This window comes from Periophthalmus magnuspinnatus, chromosome 16, assembly GCF_009829125.3.
Source record: "Periophthalmus magnuspinnatus isolate fPerMag1 chromosome 16, fPerMag1.2.pri, whole genome shotgun sequence".
NCBI lineage: Eukaryota > Metazoa > Chordata > Actinopteri > Gobiiformes > Gobiidae > Periophthalmus > Periophthalmus magnuspinnatus.
The window spans coordinates 18,723,732-18,747,687 of record NC_047141.1 but is presented as its reverse complement, the minus strand read 5'-3'; the positions used below and the strand labels follow the sequence as shown (position 1 = coordinate 18,747,687).

Genomic DNA, 23,956 nt, shown 5'->3' with positions numbered 1-23,956 from the left:
ACGCACAACTTCCAACACATCAGGGCCGAAACTAGCACGCTTAGGGCTAAATGGGGTGAGCAGCTACAACAAGTTGGTTTCAGTGCTGGCGGCAACTGTGGTGCAATGGTAGGGGGCCATATTGGAGAGGGACTTATACAGTATGTCAACTTGGCATTTGGGACTAAAGGCTTAAACCTGTTAAATAACTTTTTTGGGGGGGTGAATATAATACTACAGAAACCAAATGACCCTAAGTTCTCAAAATCTTTAGGCCTTCTACAATAAAGACTACTAACAACATTTATCAGTCTTTTTATAATAACAATGAAAGTCAACATCAAGTAGACAATATGCAGGTATTACTCAGAGATAGCAATAGGACTGAAACAAAAATATAAGAAAGCAGACAATTAGTGCAGCACCTCTTTGTGGATTGAGAGTACTGGTCTATGTTAGAGTAAAAACATATGAACAGTTTGGTGTTGGATTGTTTGTCATATTCATTGAAACAAACAGAATATCACTTATTGCGTCTGACTGTTTTACGTTAATAAAGTCAACAATTATAAAGTCCAACTGGAAATGTATTTTTGTCCTCCCCAATGCTCTCTTGTGTCAGGTATAGGCCAGTTTGTGTGCTCCAGGCCTATTCACCATCTTTCTTTATCTTCTTTATCTTTCTCCCTCTCTCTCCATTTCAATATTGAAGAGAGTTTTATTAAGGGCTAGACTCGGGTGTGCTGAGGCGCTCTCAGTAATTTTCCTACAAAGTGCTTTAATCCATCACACGGCCAACATGTGGCCTTTGCAGCCATACATCATCTCAGCCCAGGGAGAGGGAGAGAGGGAGACGGAGAGGGAGAGAGAGCATCTTTCCTCCCCTCATAGCCTTTCTTCCTGTGCCTTCATCTCCCGCCAGAGAGTCCCACCTGGGAGGGGAAGACCGCATCTCTCGTGCACATTGCTCAGTCAAGTCTCCTCCACATTCCTTCGTTTACAAATGAGAGTGAGGGATAGAGCGGGAGGGAGCGAGCAGGGGTATGGGGGGCAGTAAGCAAAGAGAGACAGTGAAAATGAAAGCGATGGAGATAGGCGTGAGTGAATGAGCGCATGAAGCTGAGAGAGAGAAAGTGATAAGGAAAATGGAGAAAAGCTTACTGAAATGAATGAAATTGGGGACAAAAGCAGGTGATAGGAAGTCACTATGGCTGTGTGTGAATACTACACTCAGGTGTGTGCATGAGGAAATAGAAAATCAGTGAAAGTGGCGGCTGCATTACCCAGAATGCAGCTGGGGCAGCATTGCCCTCTTAGTTGCCCCCAGCCAACAGCTGCCTCCATTTTGCTTCTCCGTGTTCGCCCTCGTCGCATCGAGGCGCAGCGCTGAACTCTGGGCCCCTAGACTAATGGAATGGGCCCTTGCTCCCAACCATTAGAGGATTGGTGTCCCTCCCGGTGCCCTCGCTGCCCTTCGGTACAGGAAAGGTAAAAGCACAGGCCCAGAGAGAAGATGTGGCGCGTCAGCCTCTTTCCTGGTGCATTACACACACCTGCTCGTAACATAACAGCTCAAGTAATCCAGCACTGTACGGCTTGACATAGCTTAGCATCTGACTGAGGCCATTTCTGAGAGGATATTAAAAATTCAGAAAAAGGGGCAGCTGCAGAAGGTTTCAGAGAAGGAGCTCTCTGAATGTGGAGAAAGCAGCTCTGACTGATCGTGAAGCGTTTGTGTGATTTCATTTAACTGGTAAATCCAGTGCTCTACCTCAATTACATCTGCTTTAGTCAGATGGAAAACACACCTCGAGTGCTCCGAGGAGGGAGGGGGCGAGGGGTGAGGGAGCACAGGGCGGATTGGGGATTGAATCTCTCGATGAGCCGATAGCACGTCCACAGACAGCCAGCCAAGCTGTGCTGTGGTAATGTTATGCTAATGATATGGTAATGATATGGTAATCTGCCAGCAGTATTCCACCTTACTGAAAGGAAGGGAGGTCTAGGAGGCCTTTCACCATTGGTTGGAGACCAGGGACTTCCTGGTGTCAGAGTTCAGCATGCGCGCACATACACACACACACACACAATGATATTCACAGAGCAGTGATCTCAGTTGAAATAAGAAACAATGCAACACACAGACCTAATCTGCCTCTAATCGGATTTGCAAACTCTTAAAACAGAATAATACAACCAAACAATGTGCCTCATGTGATGTAACTTCAGACTGGGACTGCTTTATTATGAGTAAATCTACATGTTTTGTCTTTGTCTTTAATCAGCGTGCACCATCAAATGACTGTGTTGTGTAAACGGGCACAAAGTGAAATAGAAAATTGTCTGTTTCAGATGGCGATGAGGTTGTTTATTCTTTGTCATTGTCTGCACCAGTAATGGCCGCCATTACCTGCCGTCAGAGGAGCATCTCTTTGACTCTGATTGCATTACAACAGGTCTGCCTCGGTTAGAGATGAGACTCGCCATTGTACAACAGTAATCTCTGAATCCACATCAGTTCGGACACCGCCACATGCACTACTGATTCATTATAATCACAAATTTCACTGTATTGGCTATGTCCTTTTATTTAAATAATAATAATAGAAGCAAGGGTGAACAACAGCCATAGATAATAGGAAAGGTCAATGCACTACAGTAGAATTAGAAGTAACATTATTAAACAACAACACTGAAAGTGTCTATTCTGCATAAAGACATCAACTAAGGCATTTCTCTTTGTTTCCTGTGCTTGTACACTTCCTTAATGGATATGTCAGTTTCGCACAATGTAGAGACACTGTGACATTTTCCTGGATGCTGTACACTAAATCAAAGAGACCAACAATATGTGGAGTGCCAGCATGGAGACATTTGATTCCCACTCGACTGTACGATTACCACTGGAACGCCAGCACACATCACCACACTCCTCTCAATCTGGCACCGAGCTTGTCAGGCTCCACATTTCACTTCAGCGTTTTCAGAAATATGGATCAGAGCAAAGTGTGCGGAGCGGTCTTATCTTGATATATGATATAAAGCTGAAATCACAGGTGGCACAATTAAAATGGGTTTGACTTAACAAAGAGGATTTAGTGTCAGTGACATTTAGCATCAGCCCCTAGCGACAGGTAAAACAGGCCAGTCAGCACATTGAATCAGTCTGATGCGTTACACAGGTATACAGTGTTACCATTAGTGTGGGACTGCAAAGACAAGGGGGTAGGGCTGAAAAATATAAGAAAAAGATAACATATGTATGACTGTAGCAATATTTTTGAGTCAGTTTTAGATTATAAACATAACATAAACATGAACTAGAAAGATTTAGAATAGTATTTTGGTTTCATGTTCTTATTTAGACACAAAGCAACAACCAAAACCAAGTTGATAAGCAAGTATGGCAGAGGATGGCAGTGGGGCAGTGGTTAGAGAGCTTACCAACCCAACCCAAACTCTGCCCTTAGTCTGATCAATGCAAACTGTTATTGGGTCCTTGGGCAAGGCACTGCACCCACCTTGCCTCCAGTGTCAAAGTACACTAGGGTAAGCATAAATGAGTGTTGTGTGGGACAATGGAAAATGGACAGTCCACAGTCCGGCGTGGTCACATGCATGTGTCTAATGGATGATCATTAAAAGGTACTGACCTGTTCACTGTACTAGTCACCACATAGTCCAAAATATTTATTTGGTTACTGAACCCATCTATAAAACAGCAAAATATTCTCTCAGATAAACAAGTATTATTGCCAAAAAACTGCATTTACTGTATAGATTTATTCATATTTTTAACTGTGGTTATTACCACCCTGTACATACAACAGAGAAATCTATAAAATAGCTAAATCACAAAGACTGTATTGGGTGTAAAAAGAAAACAGACTTCATGAAGGCAGGAAGGTGAACAGCCACAAGGGACACTGGGCGTGAGACAGGCAGAGGGAAAGACACAGACAGGGTGGACTGTCCAATAGCCGCCAGATAAAGGTCAAATACATGTTTTATTCATGATCCAGGCAGCATCAGCAGCAGAGGCAGCAGAGGCAGCAGGGCCAAGGCTGAAATGAGCTCACGCCACCACTCCCATGAGGCCGGCCAGCACACACTCCCACTAACTCGTATCAATAATGTCACAGAGCACACACCTCATCAATGACGACAAATCATATGTCAGACGGTGCATTAGAACAAAATCAGTGGACAAACTGTAAAATTGGTCAATTTTTCTTAACTTTTATACTACATGAGGGGGTCTTAACTTTAGTCAAAATACAGACAAAAACATTGAATGTTGATATTGAATATGAAATTTTTATAAACATAAACATAGCACATCTTAGATAATCAAATGTGTCAACATCAGTCAAGTTTATTTGTACGTGAAATATTTACTGTAAAACTTGTATTGTAAAAATGAATATTTGTATGAAACTGTAGGTATGTGAAACATGACATATTGGAAATGGTGTTTTACTAATATTAATGAAGTTAGTCTTGCAATGTAATTGTAATGAAATATATATTTTTAGTGTGCTCACCTGCCCATGGAGTGCAGATGGACAATAGTAATAGCTAAATCTTTTCTTTTGTAAGATTAATTAATTTGTGCATAGCCCCTGACAAATAAAGAATAAACTAAACTAACTGAAGTTTATACTAACTTTTTAAATTAATCATATTACTTAAGTAAATTACTCTCAGATAATGAAATACTCACATATCAACTTCACAAAAATGTATGTTAAATTATTGGTTGTTTTGACAATAAATGTCCTCAAGCTGAACCAAGAATAATACTATAAATTTAATTCATAAATACAGTTACCTTTCAATCTTTCTGACTGTGAATGTTTTATAAAAGAGATTCTCTCATGCCCTCAAACCTCTCTTTGAACTGAGACTGAGAAAAAAGCAAAGCGACTCCAACTAACCCAGACCTGCTTGGAGCTCTTTTTCATAGTGAGAACATTTTGAGGAAGCTGACATATTTTCCCACTCAACAACCAAAGTAAGTCCCTTTCAAGTATTGAAGCTGGTAAATCTGATCTTTGCTTCTGAAAAATGTAGATATACTTGACAAGGCTAGACCTTGTCCTTTCCAAAACAAACATAACTGAGGAAATAGTTATTTGTTTTGTTTAAGCTTAAATTTATAGTAATGGTTGATTACTAGGTAGGGCTGTAGACTAGTCAATTAATCAATTGATGGTGTCTTAGTCAACCAATATTTTCATGTCAAAGATTTTAAGGATTTACATTAAAAAACACAGAAAAGAAGGAGGAAATGAAGATTAAATATGTCAAAAATAATGACAGAACCAAGGCTAAGTAAGTATTGGCCAGGTATTGGCAAACAATAAACCAGAGAACAACAAAGAGTGACCCAAAATCCAGGACTAATGGTGCTGCTATGGTCAACTTAGAAGTTTTATTCAGAAGAAAATGTCAAATAAACTGCCTTAAATTAGACAAAGTTAGCAGAGAAACTAAACTAGAAAAAAATGTGCCACAAGTGGAGCATGCACCACAGCTTGAGAGCCACTGAACCATACAGTACATGCAAGATAAGATTAATCAGATATTTAATAAGTCTGTTGTAATGTGATGAAAGTGTAATATCCTTGTAGAAGTCAGCTCCCAGGAATTTAAAATAAATCATGAAAAGGCTTTAGTAACTGAGGAGACCAATACGGGGTTATTCGTAACACGGGTTTTAAACACGCACTGACCTATTGTATATTGCATGCTCAGTCCAAGAAGCTCATCCAAAGCCCTCTCTGAAGCCTCAGTCCATTTCCACTCCAAAGAAAGGGAAGCCGTTTGGTACCACGATGCCCCTCTGTGGTCACTGAACTCCTCTGCAACAGAAAAAGAACACATGAAGAAATTCAACAAATGAGGGAGCTATAGAAATATCCAAATTTACACCTAGAAAAAACAACATTGGAAAATGAGGAGTAAAATGGCAATAATTACATAGGTAAAATAGTATTAAATAGTTCAAAAACATGGCAAATAAAAGCATCTGTAAAAATATTTTAGCATACTGAACGAATCAAATTGGAGATTAGCTTAAAGGGTTGGGTAATTTATAAGTACAGCTTCAAATGTGTGAATTTTTAAAATAGGGATCAGTAATATGTATTTATTTCTATGTCATGTATTTAGAATGTGACCTAAAATGTGTAAATAGAACAATATCTCAAAGCAAATACCACCATATTTTGGACTTTTGAGAAGAGTGTTTGCTTTATTTTGTTTCTCAGCCTAGCCTTCTGCTGAGACTAATATGACAGAATGAGTACGTCCCAACAGACCTACTCTTTCCATTAGTTCTTTATAAAGAACACTTAAAAACTTGCTTCAAAAATACCAATCTATGAAAAACAAACACCTACGATTTTCAATATTAACATAACACTCCAAGCACCATCTAAATGCACAAATGAGCTGAGTGGAGTGTGCAACACAGCAGCTTTCCCTATTGAGCATAGGCAACTGTGAAACAATTTGCCCACAGCCACCTCCTCTGTACTTTTGCATGAAATCCACAGTGGCTGCCACCTACAACAAGTGAACCACCCACCTGTAGCCACAGTGAGTGAAACGTCCAGGAGAAATCTTTCACCCAACACAATGAAAGCTAGAACTCTGGCATCAGGGGCCCCAAGCGAGACAACACACTCTCTCCAGTTCCCAACCCACACGTTTAATCTCCTGGCCTTGATGCAAATGCTTCAGAGAGCAAAGAGGCAGCCGAGTGCTTGCATTGTGTGAACTAACTTCCCTCTTTAACTGAGTGAAACAGCAACTTTATCAGTAACTCTTCATGTCATGACGTCTGCAGCTCAAATGCAGCCAAACATGTAGTGTTCTGTTTTGGTTCTACTTTCAATAGATAGAACCAATAGATTGCCCCACCACCTAAGGTAGACTAGTTTTGAGTCTAATTGTCGCAACTTAGAAAAGTGGAGTAAACATTTTTACCTTATGACTTTGACAAATATTAATTTCAGAAAAATGGGTCATAGGCATTTACTTGTAACTTTACTTTTTAAAGCAACACCAAAGTCAAACAATGCTATTTAAACTCTGTAGCATCATTCAACTCCACTCTCTCAAGCTCCTGATTAAAATCAATGCACTCACTTGGGGCTTGAACCCTGTCAATCCCATGGAGGTTCAGGGCTAGCAGTAGCCAGCACCCACCCAGCAAGAGGCCAGCCCGGGGCAGAGCAGGCAGGCTGAGAGGCAGACACCGGGAGAGAGGCAGGGAGAGCAGCATAGCCACACTGAACAGTGCAGAGCCCCAGGGCTTACTGGGGTGCTGATAAAGTACCTGGACATTTTTATAGACAAACTACTTATTTCCGTCCTCATATCGCTCGGGAAGACTGATAACTTTATATTCCTCTCAGGCAGACGAATGAAAGGGGCACTCTTTCAGGAGTTTAATTGATCAAACTGTGGCCACAAGGGTTTTTTCTGGAGATAAAAGGAACTAGCTCACTGCCCTGTACAATGCAAAGATCTTTTAGAAACTAGACCCAATGAAGAAACAGAATGTAGCTCAACTCATTATGCAAAGTCATTACGGGCTTTCCAACTATACTCCTACGAGAGGAGTTAATGGTGAAATTTTATCGTACCGGATTTCCAGAGGTCAAACTGTCGGTCACTGGATAACATTATTTTAGCAGTGAGAGCTTCAATAATGCTCCCACAAAACTTGTACTAAACGTGTGTTTGGAGGTCAAGTTTAAATAGCTGGATAATAGGAGATGTGTGGTGTAACATAGTTTTAGCAGCTCTGGGGTCATTCCAGAAGGTCACACTGAACTGGAGAGACTGGCAAGTCTGGACTTAAATGTTAAGACATGTTACTCTCTAAGTTATAAATAACGGAGTAATCATTTATACATGAACTAAACCTTTTTTTTCAATTACAACAGTGCTGGTTTGACAGTATACGGGGCTATTGCAGATGTAACTTTTAAAGTGTTTAAACTCTTTAATTTTAAGTAACTCAACAACTACCAACTAAAGTGCATGTTAAAAAAGCTGATCAGTTTACCAGTGAGTGGCAGTTAGTTTGAACTTTTGAACTATAATTTCATTTACTCTGACTATAATGAACCCACAGTTTGTTTGCTTTTAATGAAAGACCAACAGTAAGGGCCAGTGCATATCTCTTTCTATCAGAATATTCATCTGTATCAGTGTGGGTTTAGTCAGCTGTTATGAATTTTGCCATATTGTTTTTTTTTTTTTTTTATGTTTAAATAATACAATAGAAAAGGCCAATAAGTAGGCTAAATAAAAATGTCTTAACAGATTGCCATTATAAACCATACAACACCTAGGCTTGAACAAGGCTGTGCACACGACCTAAGAGGCAAATGTGCATCAGCAGCCTGCTAGCTCCACATAAGCTGTTTTCAATTCATTTCAACAGGTGCTGCAGACAAGAAAAAGTTTTTTTGCTGTTAATTATTAATCACAGCAAGTGCTCTGCATAACAAAATGTGTTATTTTTTTATTGTTAGCTGAAACTTCTATACCGTGCTCATAAGCTAAATGGAGACTATGGCTACTCGCTCCAGGGGGCGGGAGACTCGTGTGTGTGAGGTGCACATCTCACACTCCCTCTGTAGCTGCATGTGTCAAGCCAACTACAGTGAATGGACCACTGACTCCGTAGCATCAGTGGCTTTGGATCACTAGCGCTGCCTTACCTTCTGCATCCCGTGAGCCTTCACCCAGAGAGCTCCTGGTGAAAGCGGAGGAAGACAACGATGCAGATGCAGCCCGAAGAAAAAGCGTCGCGACGCGACGCTCCCATCTTTTTTGTCTCAGCCGAGTCCAAGTATTAAAACGTGCAAATTAGCCCATGTAGAAAAGCCATACTGGTGGATTTTTTCACCCGGTGAGGCAAATGTGCAGAAATAACGCTACTGTGAGACGGCAAAATGAGCGGATCCACGGCTTGTGGCGGAAGGGGGATTTTGTAAAGATGTGAGAATGCATTAGAATGCAAGAAATGGTGTGATGGCGAGAGGGGCTGTTGGGAGAGACGGATCTGCATATGGAAATTAGGGATAGCGTCTATAAAATACTGCTAAAATATTACAGTCTCAAAAAATATGTAGGTTGTTTTAAATTGTACCGTTCTGACGCAATACGATTAAAATGTGCCAAATGTTTCAAAGCTTCCATCATTCTAGGTGAATGCAAACGATGGTGAGTACATGGCTGAAGAATATGACCATTTTGCTACAAGAAAACGGCTGTAGCATTAAATATGATTATACAAATATTATGTTTTTGTATTTTCGACGCATTTTGGTGGCATGTTAAAAATAAATGTGCGTCCATTAGATGTTTTGTGACATGAAGATCCCACCCCCTCAGAAACTTTGAGCCAATCAGCGAGCGAGCAGCGCGAATGAGGTTGTGCGCATGCGTGTACGGAATACGCGGGAGAGACGCAAACAACAAAATTGACAGCTGTGTTCGCAGATTCAGCTTATATTTGTGCTCAGAACAACTTTATTTCACTAAGGATAACACTTGGAAGTAGAGTAAGGTATGTCACTATATAAATAATGCAATATTACTTACACTTATATTGTCGATCATGAACAAAGATGACTTTACGCAGCATTCTGCACAAGTTAAGCTCTTCATGGTTTTCAAGCTATGACAATCTCCTTCCGTGGACATAGTAATTAAGCAATTCAAATGAAAATACTATACCTTTTGAATGGGGAAAGGTCCTCACCAAGTTCTTCAAATCAGAAAGGAATTGTTTTCTGAAACCCATGAATAGTATCTTACCTCGATGTGCCTAAATCTATTTGCTGACACTGTTATGTTATTTTGCAGTGTTGTATTGAATAACAAGGTAATCAGGGTGGCCATGGCCGACGACTTCACTCAATCCCTGACCCCACCAGTTTCCCCCTTCGCAGCAGACGGCTTGTGTGAGCTCCCCCCATCACAGCCACCATGCTTTTGCTGTGCTGAATCAAAAGAGGACTCTGCAAGTACTCTCCCTACTGACGGATATATTGCAAGAGGCGCACTGAAAAGGTTATATCATCTATATTTTTCAGTTTTTAAGTTAATCTGTTACTGACTAAAATGAACAATGTGATTCATTTTTATATTTCATTAGGCTTTTTCTGCGTCTGGACCCTGCACCATCAGAATATGAGACAGACATTGTTGAGATATTTGGGTTTCCCTGGGTCACTGAGATAGCTCTAGTAGAATCAACAAAACTTCTGTTTGGACTTTTCAGGTAGTTATTTGCTATTGTCACGAGTAATTTTCTGTGCAGTCTCTATAAAATATGAAGTAACATACATTTTATTCCTGTTACATATAAGTAATGTAACGTAAACAATCTGTGTTTTTTACTTCCTGCAACATATTTTATCTCAGGCAAAAGATTTACAAGCTGGAGATTTTGGTGCAGTCCAGCTCTCGGGATTTTGGTATGTTTGTTTATTTGTGTACACTACTTACAGTATAATAAATATATGCTTTATTTTTGGGGAGCACTATATTAATAATTAAATAATAAAGAAAGTGGTGCCAATAAAAGAGACTTTCACAAATCCCGAATTACCTTTCAAAAATATCTTTGTACAATTAACTTTTAGTAATTACTTGGTAAATTATAGCCACATTAAAGATATATAAGGTTCATTCTGCTAACATTATGCTATGTTTTTTTTTTTTTACATCATAAAAATGAGTTATAGATGTACTTTTGCATTAATGTGTTAAAATGTCTTACTTACACTTTCTTCCATGCATATGAAAACTTAAATGCCTTATCTATTTGTCATTTAAACAAAATAACTGCAATATATTTAAGGTCAAGCTGGAAATCTCCACTATGAGGCAGAAGACCTCAAAAAACAATGTGTAACATTTCTGCAGTATATTAAAGTATATCTGCATAGGTAAGTGATCTACTACAATAATCATATTGTATTTTTAAGTTGAACTGATAAAAAAATAAAAAAACATAATAAAACATCTTTTTGTTTTTGGTCAGATATCTTGAACCCTCCAGCGCTCTGGAGGCAGGATCCTCACACCCATTTGAAGAGTTGGAGGCTCAGTTCCCCTCTTCTCTACTTGAAGAACTTTTTGGCATTACTCTCCTCATAGGACGCCTCAAAGACCTGCCAGCCAACACTCAGAGTGCTTTCACTATACAGAACCAAGGAAAGGTATTCCTATTATTAAATAGCACTTGCCAAAATGATTTCGAGTTATTAAGGATCAAACACCAAGGAATGTATATTTTATGTTATATCTTCGTAGCACTCAACTATGTTCTTTACTTTTCATGCAGCTTTTTCCTCCTTCTTGGCATATGTTACACCTTCATCTTGATATTCATTGGTCCATACTGGAAATACTTCATATGCTTGGTCTCAAAATACAAGGTTTATACATTTTTACACATATAATTATTGTGTTGTAGGTACCAATGCTATCACTTTGAGCAGTAATGCCTAACTTTCTGTTATACTGACACATAATAATACACACAGATTTGTTTTTAATTTACCTGTTTTTCACTCCAGGCCAGGTGGTGTACGCCCACCAGTTTGTGAACCTGACAGGAGAAAACCTGACTGATACCAGTCTGTTTGAAGAGCACCTGTGCTCTCTGCTGTGTGACCTCACTGGTCTGGCCATGGGCAAATACAGCAAGGTAGGCGGCTGGCCGCAACTCATTATGAGTTACTGTTAGTGAGCGGTGCTGAGCTGCATTTTAATGATTCTCTCTTCATGCTCTGTACAAAAATTATTTTCTCAAACTTCACAGTAGAGAAAATATTATTTTGTTTATTTAATGTTATATCTTTATCTTATTTAATATGTATATCTCACAAGTAAAATGCCTTTTCAAAATCACTGTTTTATAAAACTTTCACAAACATTGTTGTTGATGTCTAGGTGAGACCTACAGAGGCTCTTGCCATCCAACATTATCCATGCCCCTGCATTAAAGAGCTGTGGATTCTACTTATGCACCTGCTTGAAAACAGAAGTAAAGTGTTGCACACACAGGTAAAATATATCAAATGCATGTAGATGTGTGTGAATGCTCTTTCCTAACAAACTAACCTTTTTGATTTATTCACCCTGTATTTGATCTAGTCTTTCTGGAACTACATGAACTCATTATTGAGACCTTTGGTGTCTGGAAAACCAGCAACAGAGCAGTTTAGCGGGATCCCCACACACTGTAAAGATCCTTTGGGATTTACATGGTGGCTGGTTACACATACAGCAATGTTGGGACAATACAGCCGGAGTGGGACAATTCAGACTGAAGTGAGACAATATTACTCTAACTTATAAATATGAATGTTCAGTTGTGTGTATGTGTGCATAAAATTACACACATTTTGTATTTTGACCACAGCAGCACATTGATAATTGGGCTTTAATGGAGGAATTACTGAAGATCACTTGTAATCCAAAGGTTAGTTATAGCAACATATTTTTGTGTTTTAAATCATATCTTGTGTTTGGTTGACAAAGCGGGGTCTAATGATGTATTTTTATATTATTAGGGAAATCTTGCTGAGGAACAGGTCCGGATGCATGTCCATTGCTGTCTTACTATGTGTATGTTGTGGACCCCTAGCACTGTTGCTGTCTCCACTCTTTGGGACTACTACAGCAAAAATCTGGTCAGCAATACACAATTTAATACAAATGCATTTTGATGAACAAAAAGGCATAACCTAAAATGTCTGCAATTAATCAAAGACTTTCAACCCTTTCTTCTCAGAATGGCTCATTCAGCGTGCCCTGGTTGGGTGTTTCTGGTCTCGGTGCTCTGTGTAAGTCACCCCTGGCTCTGCTGGAACAGGCCCGGAGCTGCTGTAGTCCATCTCCTCTCCACTCTTTAGAACACACCCAGCTTTACCGCACAGCCAACTCCTTCCACATCTTCCTCCGAATTTTGGCTCTGTGCCTTTCTCAGGACAGAGCAGGTGGAGTGCCACAGAGGCAGATCAAAGGAAGGTAAATATTGAAATGAAAAAGAAGTAGATTCCAGTTGACTCCACCACACTCTTTACATACAATGTAGAGTAGATTTTATTATAGCCCGTTAGCTTTTCTCTTGATCTGTGTGCTATGTGTCTAATGTAGTGTTTGTGTGTACCTGGATACACGCAGCATGTGTTTGCACACAGTCATTCATTTCCGCCTCGTTCATGTGCGTGCCAGGTGCACCACAACCTCCCAGTGCGTCTTTGATATTTACTCAGGCCACCCAGTGAAGCAGGTGTCTCAGGAGTCAACCACCTGCTTCTCAGCACAGACCAGTGCCAAGGAGCCTACTACTCATGTGCACATACATTTTGTACACAGTGTGTAGCTGCCTCCACTGTGCTGATGTGGTAGTTGGGTCATGGTTGTCTTTGTGAACAGGAGGGCAGAAGATGGACACTATGGGCTCATGAGTATCCACACAGAGCGCTGGACCATCCTATATCCCAGACCGGCTGGGTGCCAGGGAGAGGCAGCCATAGATAAATCCGCCTAATGACTTCCCTCTGTCTGGAATGTGCTCAGTAGCTCTGCAGACATGGGGGCTAATTAGCTAACGAGCGTGGCGGTTAATTCGCCTTAACGAAGCTGTGTTAGTTTCCAACACGGATAGAGCAGGGAGCTTAGGTAGTGGGAATATGGGGGTGTGTGGGCAATCTGGCACAAGTGAGACTGGGCTGGGTCCAGTCCAGATTCTCCCCCTGTACTCGCCACAGTCATCAGCATTACCTTCTCCCTCTTTGAGGTGTGAGGCATGTTGTCTGTACTGCTTCAACATTTCGGCAGCGTTCCCATTCCTGGCCGGGCTCGGCGGGACACCCGCACTGGTCGTATTAATGGGATCGACTGCAAGCATGTTGATCTCCAGCACCAGGAGTTAGAAGCATCTGCTCGCTTGCGGAAAAAAAAAAAATCTGTCCGTAATAAACAAACAGACAGACAGAACATAAAAATCTCTAGTGCTGCCTTGCTGTGTGCCGCTTATATCCATGTTACATATTGACTATTCATCTATTTAAATCTTCCTTCACTCTGCCGGCATGGTTGGCCGCCCTCGTCTTTTATTGTCCTCTGTGGGTGTAACTAAGCTGATTTTAGAGTTAACCTGTCTTTTGCAGTTCCTTCCTCAGTTTCCCACTCCTTTACATCAGTCATACTTCTTACACAGAGTTTTGTCTCGGGATGCTCGCCGCTTGTGTTTTGACCTGAACAGCAGCTCCACTCACCTGTGTGGGCTGCATCTGTGTTTGGGGCTGGGGCGGAGGGGTGGGGTGCTCCAGCAGTCTGTGTTTTCCTGCCAGGCGAGCAAACAGCAAGCTGGTTGTGTGGCCAAGCATGTGTGTATGTGGGTTTTATTGATCTCTCTCTGGTGTTGCAGTAAATTGGTTTGGCTGAAGAGAGAGGGACCAAGCACCTACTGCTGTGTGTCTGAGTGTCTCTGACATTTAACATGATCTTTAAAGGCATTTCTCCACAGTGCCCGCAGGATCTAACAGCGTGCTGGGTGTTTGTCTATTCTTACTCCCTTCCCCACTTTTTCTTTCTGTCTAACCCACATACACTGACACACCCGGTGCCACGGTGGTCCAGCTGTGCACCTCAAGCTGAGAGACTGCTGATGAGTTGTGTAGTGGGTTTGAAAAGTTCAGTTAGTCAGCACTTAAAGAAATTGTCATGAATTGACATTCATGTTTTTCCCACTATGCTTACTCATGACTATTGGTAGTAGTATGACTGTGGTAAACATGCAAACATCCAAAATCCAATTTTTATTTTTTATTTTTCTTGTGTATCTCTAGAATTTATTCAAAGTTTTCATCAAAGAAGATGCAGGAGCTGTCAGAGGCAGGCCTCATGAACTTCTTGTTGCTGTTTATCGTGGTGGCCAGACAGGTGGAGCTGGAGGATGTTGCTGGCAGAGCATGCGAGCTGCTTGGCTTCCTTCCCTCAAACTGTCCCCCTGGTCATCGCACTCTGGTCTGGAGGGGGCAGCTGACACTACTCCTGTTGTTCCAGGTGTGTGAGTTAGTAGTGAACATGGCTACTTCAAAATATTTTACTAATTAATAAGTGCAGACAGACCACTAAGACAAGTACTACAACTAAGCTAAAATGTATCCTGGTTCTTCAAAAGCTGGATAAACATTAGTCTTCATGTCAAGTTAAGACAGGCAAAACCATCTGCAAATAATGTCTCCGTGTTGCTAAGATAATTAATTTGTTTTTAGGAGAGAGGGCTTGATGTTGGAGCCCAAGCCAGTTGGCTTGCCTCATCCTTTAATGAAACAGCCAAAGAGTTCTACAACAAAACTACGGAGATGTCCCGTAAACTGGCCCTTTGGGGTCCTCTGGGCTCATACCTGGAGGGAGTGGCGGAGGTGTTTGAGACCAGCACCAGTCTGAACCTCTCAGAGGAAAAACTGCTTAATGAAGGCTTCGACTGGTTACTGCCTGCGTGTCGCCAATCAGACTTAAATTCTGCCCTTGGCTTCCTGCAGACAATCCTTGCCCAGCTTAGGTAGGAACCAGTTGTTTATTCCTTATGGTTTTCTATTGGCCTGAGATTTTGTTACTACAAATGCTTTGAAGAAAGAAATTATATTCAGAAACAAACACTGTCAGTACATGGTGCTAGTTTAGTGCTAAGGACCAAAATACATGAATCATTTGTGTCCAGTATTCTTGCTACAAATACATTGAATAAAAGATAAGTATAGAAAAGTCAAACACTTTTATACAGCCACCACTGATAGGAGTCACAGACACATACAGCGCATAGTCGTCTCTGCATTGAACAAGAAGAGGATTGTTCATCTAATCCAGCTCTAAACTGTGGTTGGTCTCAGGAGGACAAGTGGCCCCAGGCTCACCCTCCCTGGATGCTGGTATAGGTCTATGTTTGGACAAGAGTGTCCTGTCCGGAGCCTCCTGTTGTCATGGAGACACAGGGTGTTGAGAAGTTGTAGTTTGTGGGGTGTCAGGGCGAGTTCAGGCTTGGGACACAGGTGTGTGTTACATGAACAACCTCAGTTGGGGTCATAGGGCCTTTGTGTGAACACAGAGATGCCATGTGAACTTTTGGGAATGCAAGTTTTGTATGAGATACTGTTAAACCCAAGGCTATTCATGCCTGGCTACAAATACTCAAATGCACAAATCTAATGTCAACTCAAGTGTCCAAGACGGAGCTCAAGTATGACACAATTTATGAAAGTATGGGCTGAAATCTCAGTGGAGAAGAAACTGGGGAAAAGTCTGTAATGGTCATAAAAGGCTAAAAAAAATAACTAAAGAAAGAAATCTGATGTTTAAAAACAGAACAGCTTTTGTTTGCTTAAATTTTAAAATTCATGACAAAATTGTGGCACTACTGTGTTGTATATAACTTTGTTTATATTGGCTTCCTATCTGTACACTGTTATAGGGTACACGCTTGGCATTAAAATTATTGCAATGTTTACCTATAGCTTTCAAAGGTTAATAAATAAGCTGATATGCTAAAATAAGGACATTATACAAGTAAGTGCACTGATTTATGTAGATGTATGATTGCTTTAATTCTCCAGTGTATACGTCCATCCTCTTCTGCCTGCTCTCTCACTGACCTTCCCACACACAAAAAGTGAAATTCCAAACCGAGTCTACTCCCTCTCTTATTTCTCCGCCTGACTCCCTTAACATGCTACCTCGTTAGCTTTGCCTAATTCCCAAACTTCCCATCTCAGATGTTGGGGTTGGAGGGCACACATTTGCACATTAATGGCCGAGGAGCAGTAAGGAGACTCGTCCCAGAGCCCCTGTGCGTAATGGCCCGGACCACAGTGACCCATTTAACCAAATAAAAAATATCACGCTCACTCTCTTCAATCCGTCCCACCAAATTAAACATAATTCCTCACACTGGCAATTCTCAGTATCTCTTTGTGATTAAGCGATTTCCGTGACACAATTAATCTGTAATTATGGCTGCGAAAAATTTTGCCTGTTCATCATTATGTCTATTAAGAGTCATGTTGAATCTGCATTACATTACTGCATTAGGAGAATTATTTCAAAGTAGAAAGAAGCAGAGGAGCATACGTACACCCCGTCCTGTTAGTCGTCTCACATGGCGCTTGTCCTGGAGTCAGTCCTGGGATATAATTCCTCTGTTTTATTCCTTCCCATGATCCTTTGCTGCGGGAGGTTTTGGGTGTTGTGGGTTGATGAGGTGAGCTGGCACTGGAATGGGCTGTTGGATCTGTTTTCAACACAATCAATTAATCCCAATCTCTTTAGTTTGCCAAAATACAGGCCTTGCTGTGAATCATTCACTCAGTGTTTTGAAGACATTGAACGATTGTAACTTAACTCACGTTCCAAAATGGCCAACACTGATTAGCTATACAAAAGACACAGTAAGACAAAGCAATGACAAACCATCTAAATCTTCTGTTTAGGGCAAAGTGTGAATTTCAAGAACAGAAAATCTAGAAACTTGTTGTTAGGAACATGGAATATGGAACAAAAGCTGATTAAAGTTTGTCTTCTCATTATTTGCTGCTAAGGTGTGATGCTAGGACGGCAACCTAACCTTATGTCCCATTAAGAAAATAAGAAAAGTACAAAAAATGCTTGCAGAGACTATGAACGAAATGGAATGTCCCTAGAATAAAGTCAAAGTCCTACCATTTTTTCTACTACTACTTCAATTTGGCTCATATTGAATGGGGATTTATAGTACTACATAGACAGAAGGTGCCCCAACTTTTGTCATGTTTCTAGGTTTGGGACAGGCATAAATGTTACACTGGCTGGCAAATGCTGTTCACAGCGCCTAAGGTATGAACAGCATATGATCTTTGCAATTCAGCTACACACCTTAGATAATGATTAGGCACTTAACCTTGTCTTAAATTTATTTTTGCTGCTTCTCCTCTTTGCAATCAATAGGCGATAAAATGGTCAGGGAGCCCTGTTTAACTGTACTTCAAAAATGAAAATAACAGGGTAAACTGTCTTGGTCCAGCTTTACCTTGCCTTTGAAGTGTCTCTCAATCTGTGTTTTCTTCTGTATGGGTTAAAGCGTTTCTAATGATGTTTTGGTATCTTCGGCTTGTGTTGTGTGTGTACACATTTTACAACGCTGCAGCAGTGGAGGATTAAGTGGGGTCTCTGACGATGTCTTGTACAATGAGGGTTGATGGGTGTGAAAGGCCCATCCCGCAGCAGTAACGAGGCTAATGAATTCAGACTCTAATCGATTGTCTCAGCTCTCTCTGGATTAGATGCAACCTTGCTGGAAGGGAAGGCACCGCTGCTGGAGAAGTGTGTGCGTGAATGTGTGTAGAGACCATAGTGTAACATGGAGAGGATTGAAGGGGGGTTTGCTACTTGCTGTATCCTTTTCTCCTCTTTCTCCCCAGCACACCTCAGCTCCGTGCACCCCCATCTGGGCCAAACGGGGGGACAGGAGGATCATCTCCAGTCTAAATGAGATTACAGCTCCTTCAGCTGCTTATCTGGGCTAATGCCAACCACTATGGGGCTGCTGTGGCGGCTGGGGCCCGAGCCAGGGATGAGCCAGAAAAAGCGAAAGTATAGTCTGTGTACAAGGGATCAGCATTACTCCCCAGTCTTTGCCTATAATATCCTGTTCTCTGTTTCCCCACCTCCACCTCCACACTACAGCGCACCACCGCACCTAGTAATCCCCCAGGAGAACAGACAGGGAAAACACATGAAGAAGAGTGAGAGGAACAGGGGAGCTAAAGGATTTGAGAAAGTTGTGGGAGGAGGGTTGTACACCAGGGACAAGGCTATGTTTGACTTTAGCATCGGCCAGATTTGTTTATCTGTTTGTCTTTGTGTTTTGTGTCTGTGTCCGTCCAGGCGAGTCCATCATCGCAGTGTCCATTTAGCACCCAACCTGACCTGGGTTACTGGTAACATCAGTATGGGTAAAGAGCGCCACCTAGCGGTTGCATCAGCTCTGTGGGCTCACTTCTACCCCTTTCTTCGTGGACTGCGCCTCTCCCAGACCCCTCCAGCACAACTAGCAGATGCAGCTGCTGGTCAGTATTAACACCTCAATACTAGTGGAACAGAAATTATGCATAGATGGCATATAGAGCAAGTCTTGCTAAGAGTGATACAAAGCATGCAAACAACTTCACAAATAGTACTGGGAGATACCAAAAAGCTGATTTTTGTTCCAACATTTCTTTTTGAGAATGTTTGTGAACTGAAAGTAAGAGACACTTTCTGCACACTGGTGTACAGTACACCATTAGCAAAAAAAACATTCTTTAGCATGAATCTTTCTTTTTTAGGCTTTACATTACTGGCCTTTGACCTTCCTGGCACTGCTCCTCAGGACCTTCAACCCCACCCAGTCCAGTCCATCATGCAATGCTTTGGCTGGGACGACATGATTCACCCATTTTTAGTGACCCGCTATCTTCCCCACATTCTCGAAAATAGGTATGCTTTTTATTTTATTTGTTTCATTTTTCTTTCAAGCCTTTTTTTCCACTGCACTCCAGGGGAAACATCAGGCCAGGCAGATGGGGATGATGTATACCTTTTTACCTGTCAGCTGTCAAGCTCCATTGCGTTTCCCTACACCTCTTGACAAAATACTTCCACACCAGTCCGAATGGTATATGTGAAGGCATTTAATTATTTATTTAGATAGTAAGCGCCCTTCATCTGTGGGGCATAATACTTAAGTTGAATATGAAACTAGTGCATCCTTAAAATACACTCAAGGGTACTGGAAGTGAGTGTTGAAAGCTCAAAGGACGTTTACTGCGCAGCCGAGTGATATGAAGAGGCTGTACCTGAATTTCAAGTCACAACAAGGACACTCGACAATTTTTTTTAAAACCTGTCATTACTGCATTTATAAATACTTAAACTGTTATTTTTTTAATATAGATAGAATTTAGATTGTCCTTTGTTGTGCTCTCAAAATGTATTATATTGTATGTATTATCAATTAAGTCCACATCTGGCCGCCGTGGGTTAGACTGACAGACACAAGGCTGATCCTCCAACCATCAAATGAGATCAGGCATTGTCAAGGTCTGGCCTTAAATACAGATGACTTCCTGTGTTCTGTTGTAATGATTGATTTCATTTAACTCATACAGTGAGGTAGTGGCATCTCTCAGCCGTGAGTCCAGCACTGGATCATCTTGCTCTGGTATAAGTTTGTCAGTGAGGGCCTGGTTTCGCTGTATGTTGCAACAATATCTTCACAAAAACCAAGATGGAACTGACAACAAAACAGGTAAACTTTTGGTTTCAGACGTTAGGTGTTTTGTTTCTATAGCTAAGTTTTTGGGTTCGTTTTTTTTTTTTTTTTTTTTTAGCCAGAGCAGTGGAAGAACAATTGTGCGAGTTGACCCGACTTGTACTGAGGCTCCCTGAAGTGGATAGTCTATTGCAGAAGGCTGGACTACAGCCCACACCCAACAAGATAGAGCCCAATGTAGCCCTGGAGCTCTTTGTGAAGGTATCATCCAAATCCTATTCAGAAGAAAAAAATAATAAATGAAACTGCTTACATTGCAAGCACTCTTATATATATTAATTTAATTAAATTTAATAACTTGTTCATTTTGATGCCAAAATTCTCAAATCTAATCTCTCTTTTCTATGTTTGCCAGTCTGTAGGTATTGCGTATAGTAGGATACAGGTCCTCTCTGAGCGTTCAGCCATGATCATAAGAGCTTTGGACTATGTGGGAGATATATTCAAACACATTAAACCGTCGTTAGTCAGCAAAAACCAGGAGGCTCTACAGCTCACCTACTGGGCCGTTGGTATGTTTACAGTTACTTTTATGCAGACTTGTTTCATCCTGTGTTGGGCTAACTATATAATGTTGCTCCATTAAAGCATTGTTTGACATTTCGTGTCTGTGATCCAGGCTGCATAGTGAAGCACTGGAGCCCCCTGTTGGCCACATCAAAAGCCCAGCAGCTGTTGTTTCGAATTGTTGACGGACTACTACTTCCACACAATGTCACACTACAAGATAAAGCACTAAGGGACAGCCTTCCACTGTACTTACAGGTAAAAAAAAAACAATTATTGTATGATATGTGCGATTTAAGTCCAGTTTGATTTAGTTCTTACTTATTTCTAATTCAGTTACTGTTTATATAAGTTTATATAAGTTTTATTTCTTGATGTATTTCTAACCTAAGCCTAAATTGTTCTTAAAACATAAATTAGATATATTTTTTGTAAAAGTTTCATAGTCATGGTGGCTATATTTTGAAATATGTTAATAGAGACATACATCTTAAATGTAAGCCACATATTGAAACGTTATCTCTCTCATAGGGCTTGTCGGTGGCATCTAGTGTGTCCCAGTCACAGGGTGCCCACCTCAAGCAGCAGCTGCGCTCTGTTACACGTAGGTACCTTAACCACTTCCTTCCTCCGTCCCCTTCTATCGGGGCCATTGCCAATCACCCAGTGCTCCTGAGTGCATGTGAGTCCAACCCAACCCCACGAGGAGCAACGCTGCGGAGAAGCATCCTGGAAGTGCTATGGCAAGTCCTATATATGTTCACTTTTACAAAGAAACATGTCACAGTATACTGGTCTGAGTGATTTTACTTTATTTTTATTTTTCTCAGTGAGAGTTTTCTTCAGTTCAAAGGATATACACCACCTCCACGTTTGGCATCAGTTTTGATGTTTCTTTGGGAACTATTGAGACGAAATCAAGACACAGACCCAGCGCTATTAACTCTTCCCTTGCCCTCCCTTCTCCGCAGTTTAATGATTGTCAATGAAGCTCAAGGTAAAGTTATAATATATCAGAAGAAGCTGCAAAATAATACAGATGTGTGCATTCACTCTGTTGAATGGAATCATACAAATACATACTTAGTTATACCAAGAATATTGTTTCATATTGTGTTATTTACATTGTGCCAAAATAAACTTCACTCAGTATTTAAGCAAGGCCAACAAAAGGATTGAAGACTTTTATTTATGACACACATTAATCAAACCATGTTTGAAAGACCAATCCATAACATGATACAAGAATATTGCTTTTGCATAGCAACATCTTTCCTTTTTTATCTTTATCATATTGTCATTTTTGCCAACTTTGTTCATTGTTCAACTATCTTTATGAGTCAGACTAATTGTATATCTCTCTTCTGTTGGTGTTTTTGGTGTTTGCTCAGTGAGGACGATGAGCACAGATGCCTTACAGCTTGTAGTGGAGCGCTGTGCTGCTGCATCTGCAGAGGGACCGTGTGAGCAGATGATCACTGTCTTGCGGTAATTGACAATAATGTCTAGCAATAAATGCCTACACCTGTATGAGATTTGCATAGCTCTATACTGCCTGAAGCAGTTTAATATATAAAGTAAGAGAGTGTGCAGTGAATATCCAGTGTTATCGCTCTCAAGTGGATTCAAGTTCAAGTTATCTGATTTAGATGCTCGTTGTGCTTTTGGGTTTGCCCCTCGAGTTAACTTCATCCAGGTCTTCCCTGTGATCCCTCGAATTCTCTTTGAGCTTATAAATAAGGGTATGAAGAGAGATTTCTGCACTTTTGTGTGTATTTTTATTTCACACGAATCTGATAGTTAAACCCCAATTAATACATTTTAGCTTATTTGGATTGACATCATATTGGCTGAATACCACCGGGATACACACAAAAAATATGAATACATTCATTTTTGTCAATACCACTCTGATTTTTGAATGGTACAACAACAAAGCAATGGAACTATGCAAAATGCAGCTTACAACTCTTATTAAAGCTTTTATATTATAATATAACACTTCAGTGTTATTATAACATCTCTTGTGTCTGTCTTGTGACCAACTGGTGTCTGACTAAAACTTGTTTCTTGAATATATAGGATTAATCTCTGACCAAAAACGGCAATAGAAAAAAGAGAAATAACTTAATTTTCTTATTCTCTTCTCTCAGGTCATTTGTGGAGGAGAACGAGGGGGTCTATGACAGGCAGGTGTACAGTGTCCTGGAAATGATTGCTGTCTTAGATGCAGCTGTGGTTCAAGCTCTCATCCCCAACCTGTCTCTGAGTCTGAGAAACACTGAACACAAGCGAGGGCTGGGCAGGAACACAACGCTGAGGTGAGCACGATGCACATGAATCATATCTTAAAAGCCATGCAGAGTATTCATGGCTATCAACTATTTTTAAATTGTCTAGACGTCTTGGAAGGTGTCACAAGCTGAACTAGAAAATTGCAATGGCTCTCTACTCTTTTCTTTTTTCTATTTGAAAATGATGACAATTTGTGTGTCTAACAGGAGTGCCTATAAGAAGTTGCTGTGTCTTCTCGGAGAGAGTGGGCAAGCGGAAATAACAAGTTTGGAAGAGGACTGAAAAGTATTAGCTCCAGGACTCTGCGCCAGCCCTGAAAATCTCTTGTTAGTCATACTGGGCTTTTTGCGATTTTGTGGATCTCTGAGGGACTTCCTTCAAACATATGCTATGGATTTTACTTTGTCCTGGGATAATATAACTAGTATATGTGAGAAATCATGGCTCATAAGTAAAAACATTGTAAATAATGTGCATAATCTAAATAGCAATTATTATTTAAACCAAATAATTAAAATGTTCATGAAATACATGTTTCACTAGTGTGCATTCTTACATTTCATAGTGAATGCAAATAGGGATGTATACATATTGACTATAAATTATCATTGAGACATGGAACAATTCAAAGGGAATAAAAATCGACTCACAAAATATCTCAACTTGAAACCTTTGGTAACCACTGTTTTTTATCAAAATACTAAATCATATAATCAAAGTAAAAATGGAATAAAGTAAAATGAAATTTACTAGGACAGCATATTTTTAAACAGATAATAT

The 23,956-nt window shown here is 40.6% G+C and overlaps 1 protein-coding gene across 1 annotated transcript; it reads left to right on the top strand.

Annotated features, from left to right (window-relative positions):
* Positions 1–9,468: 9,468 nt before the first annotated feature.
* Positions 9,469–23,842, top strand: mms22l (MMS22-like, DNA repair protein). The gene is made up of 26 exons (XM_033981062.2): positions 9,469–9,571; positions 9,871–10,077; positions 10,163–10,288; positions 10,432–10,484; positions 10,871–10,958; positions 11,054–11,231; positions 11,357–11,450; positions 11,592–11,722; positions 11,968–12,081; positions 12,172–12,348; positions 12,440–12,499; positions 12,591–12,710; positions 12,812–13,047; positions 14,877–15,093; positions 15,306–15,595; positions 18,949–19,130; positions 19,389–19,539; positions 20,211–20,350; positions 20,433–20,575; positions 20,730–20,886; positions 20,994–21,139; positions 21,413–21,628; positions 21,716–21,878; positions 22,273–22,369; positions 23,035–23,202; positions 23,383–23,842. The coding sequence occupies exons 2-26, from the start codon at positions 9,905–9,907 to the stop codon at positions 23,456–23,458; spliced, it is 3,696 nt and encodes a 1,231-aa protein (XP_033836953.1). The 5' UTR covers positions 9,469–9,571; positions 9,871–9,904; the 3' UTR covers positions 23,459–23,842.
* The last annotated feature ends 114 nt before the right edge of the window (positions 23,843–23,956 follow it).

Coding starts and splice junctions, on each gene's coding strand:
- mms22l (XM_033981062.2), top strand. CDS start 9,905: ATGGCCGACGACTTCACTCAATCCCTGACCCCACCAGTTTCCCCCTTC. Junction 12,082..12,171: donor GTAAAGTGTTGCACACACAG/GTAAAATATATC, acceptor TATTTGATCTAG/TCTTTCTGGAACTACATGAA. Junction 12,500..12,590: donor AGATCACTTGTAATCCAAAG/GTTAGTTATAGC, acceptor TTATATTATTAG/GGAAATCTTGCTGAGGAACA.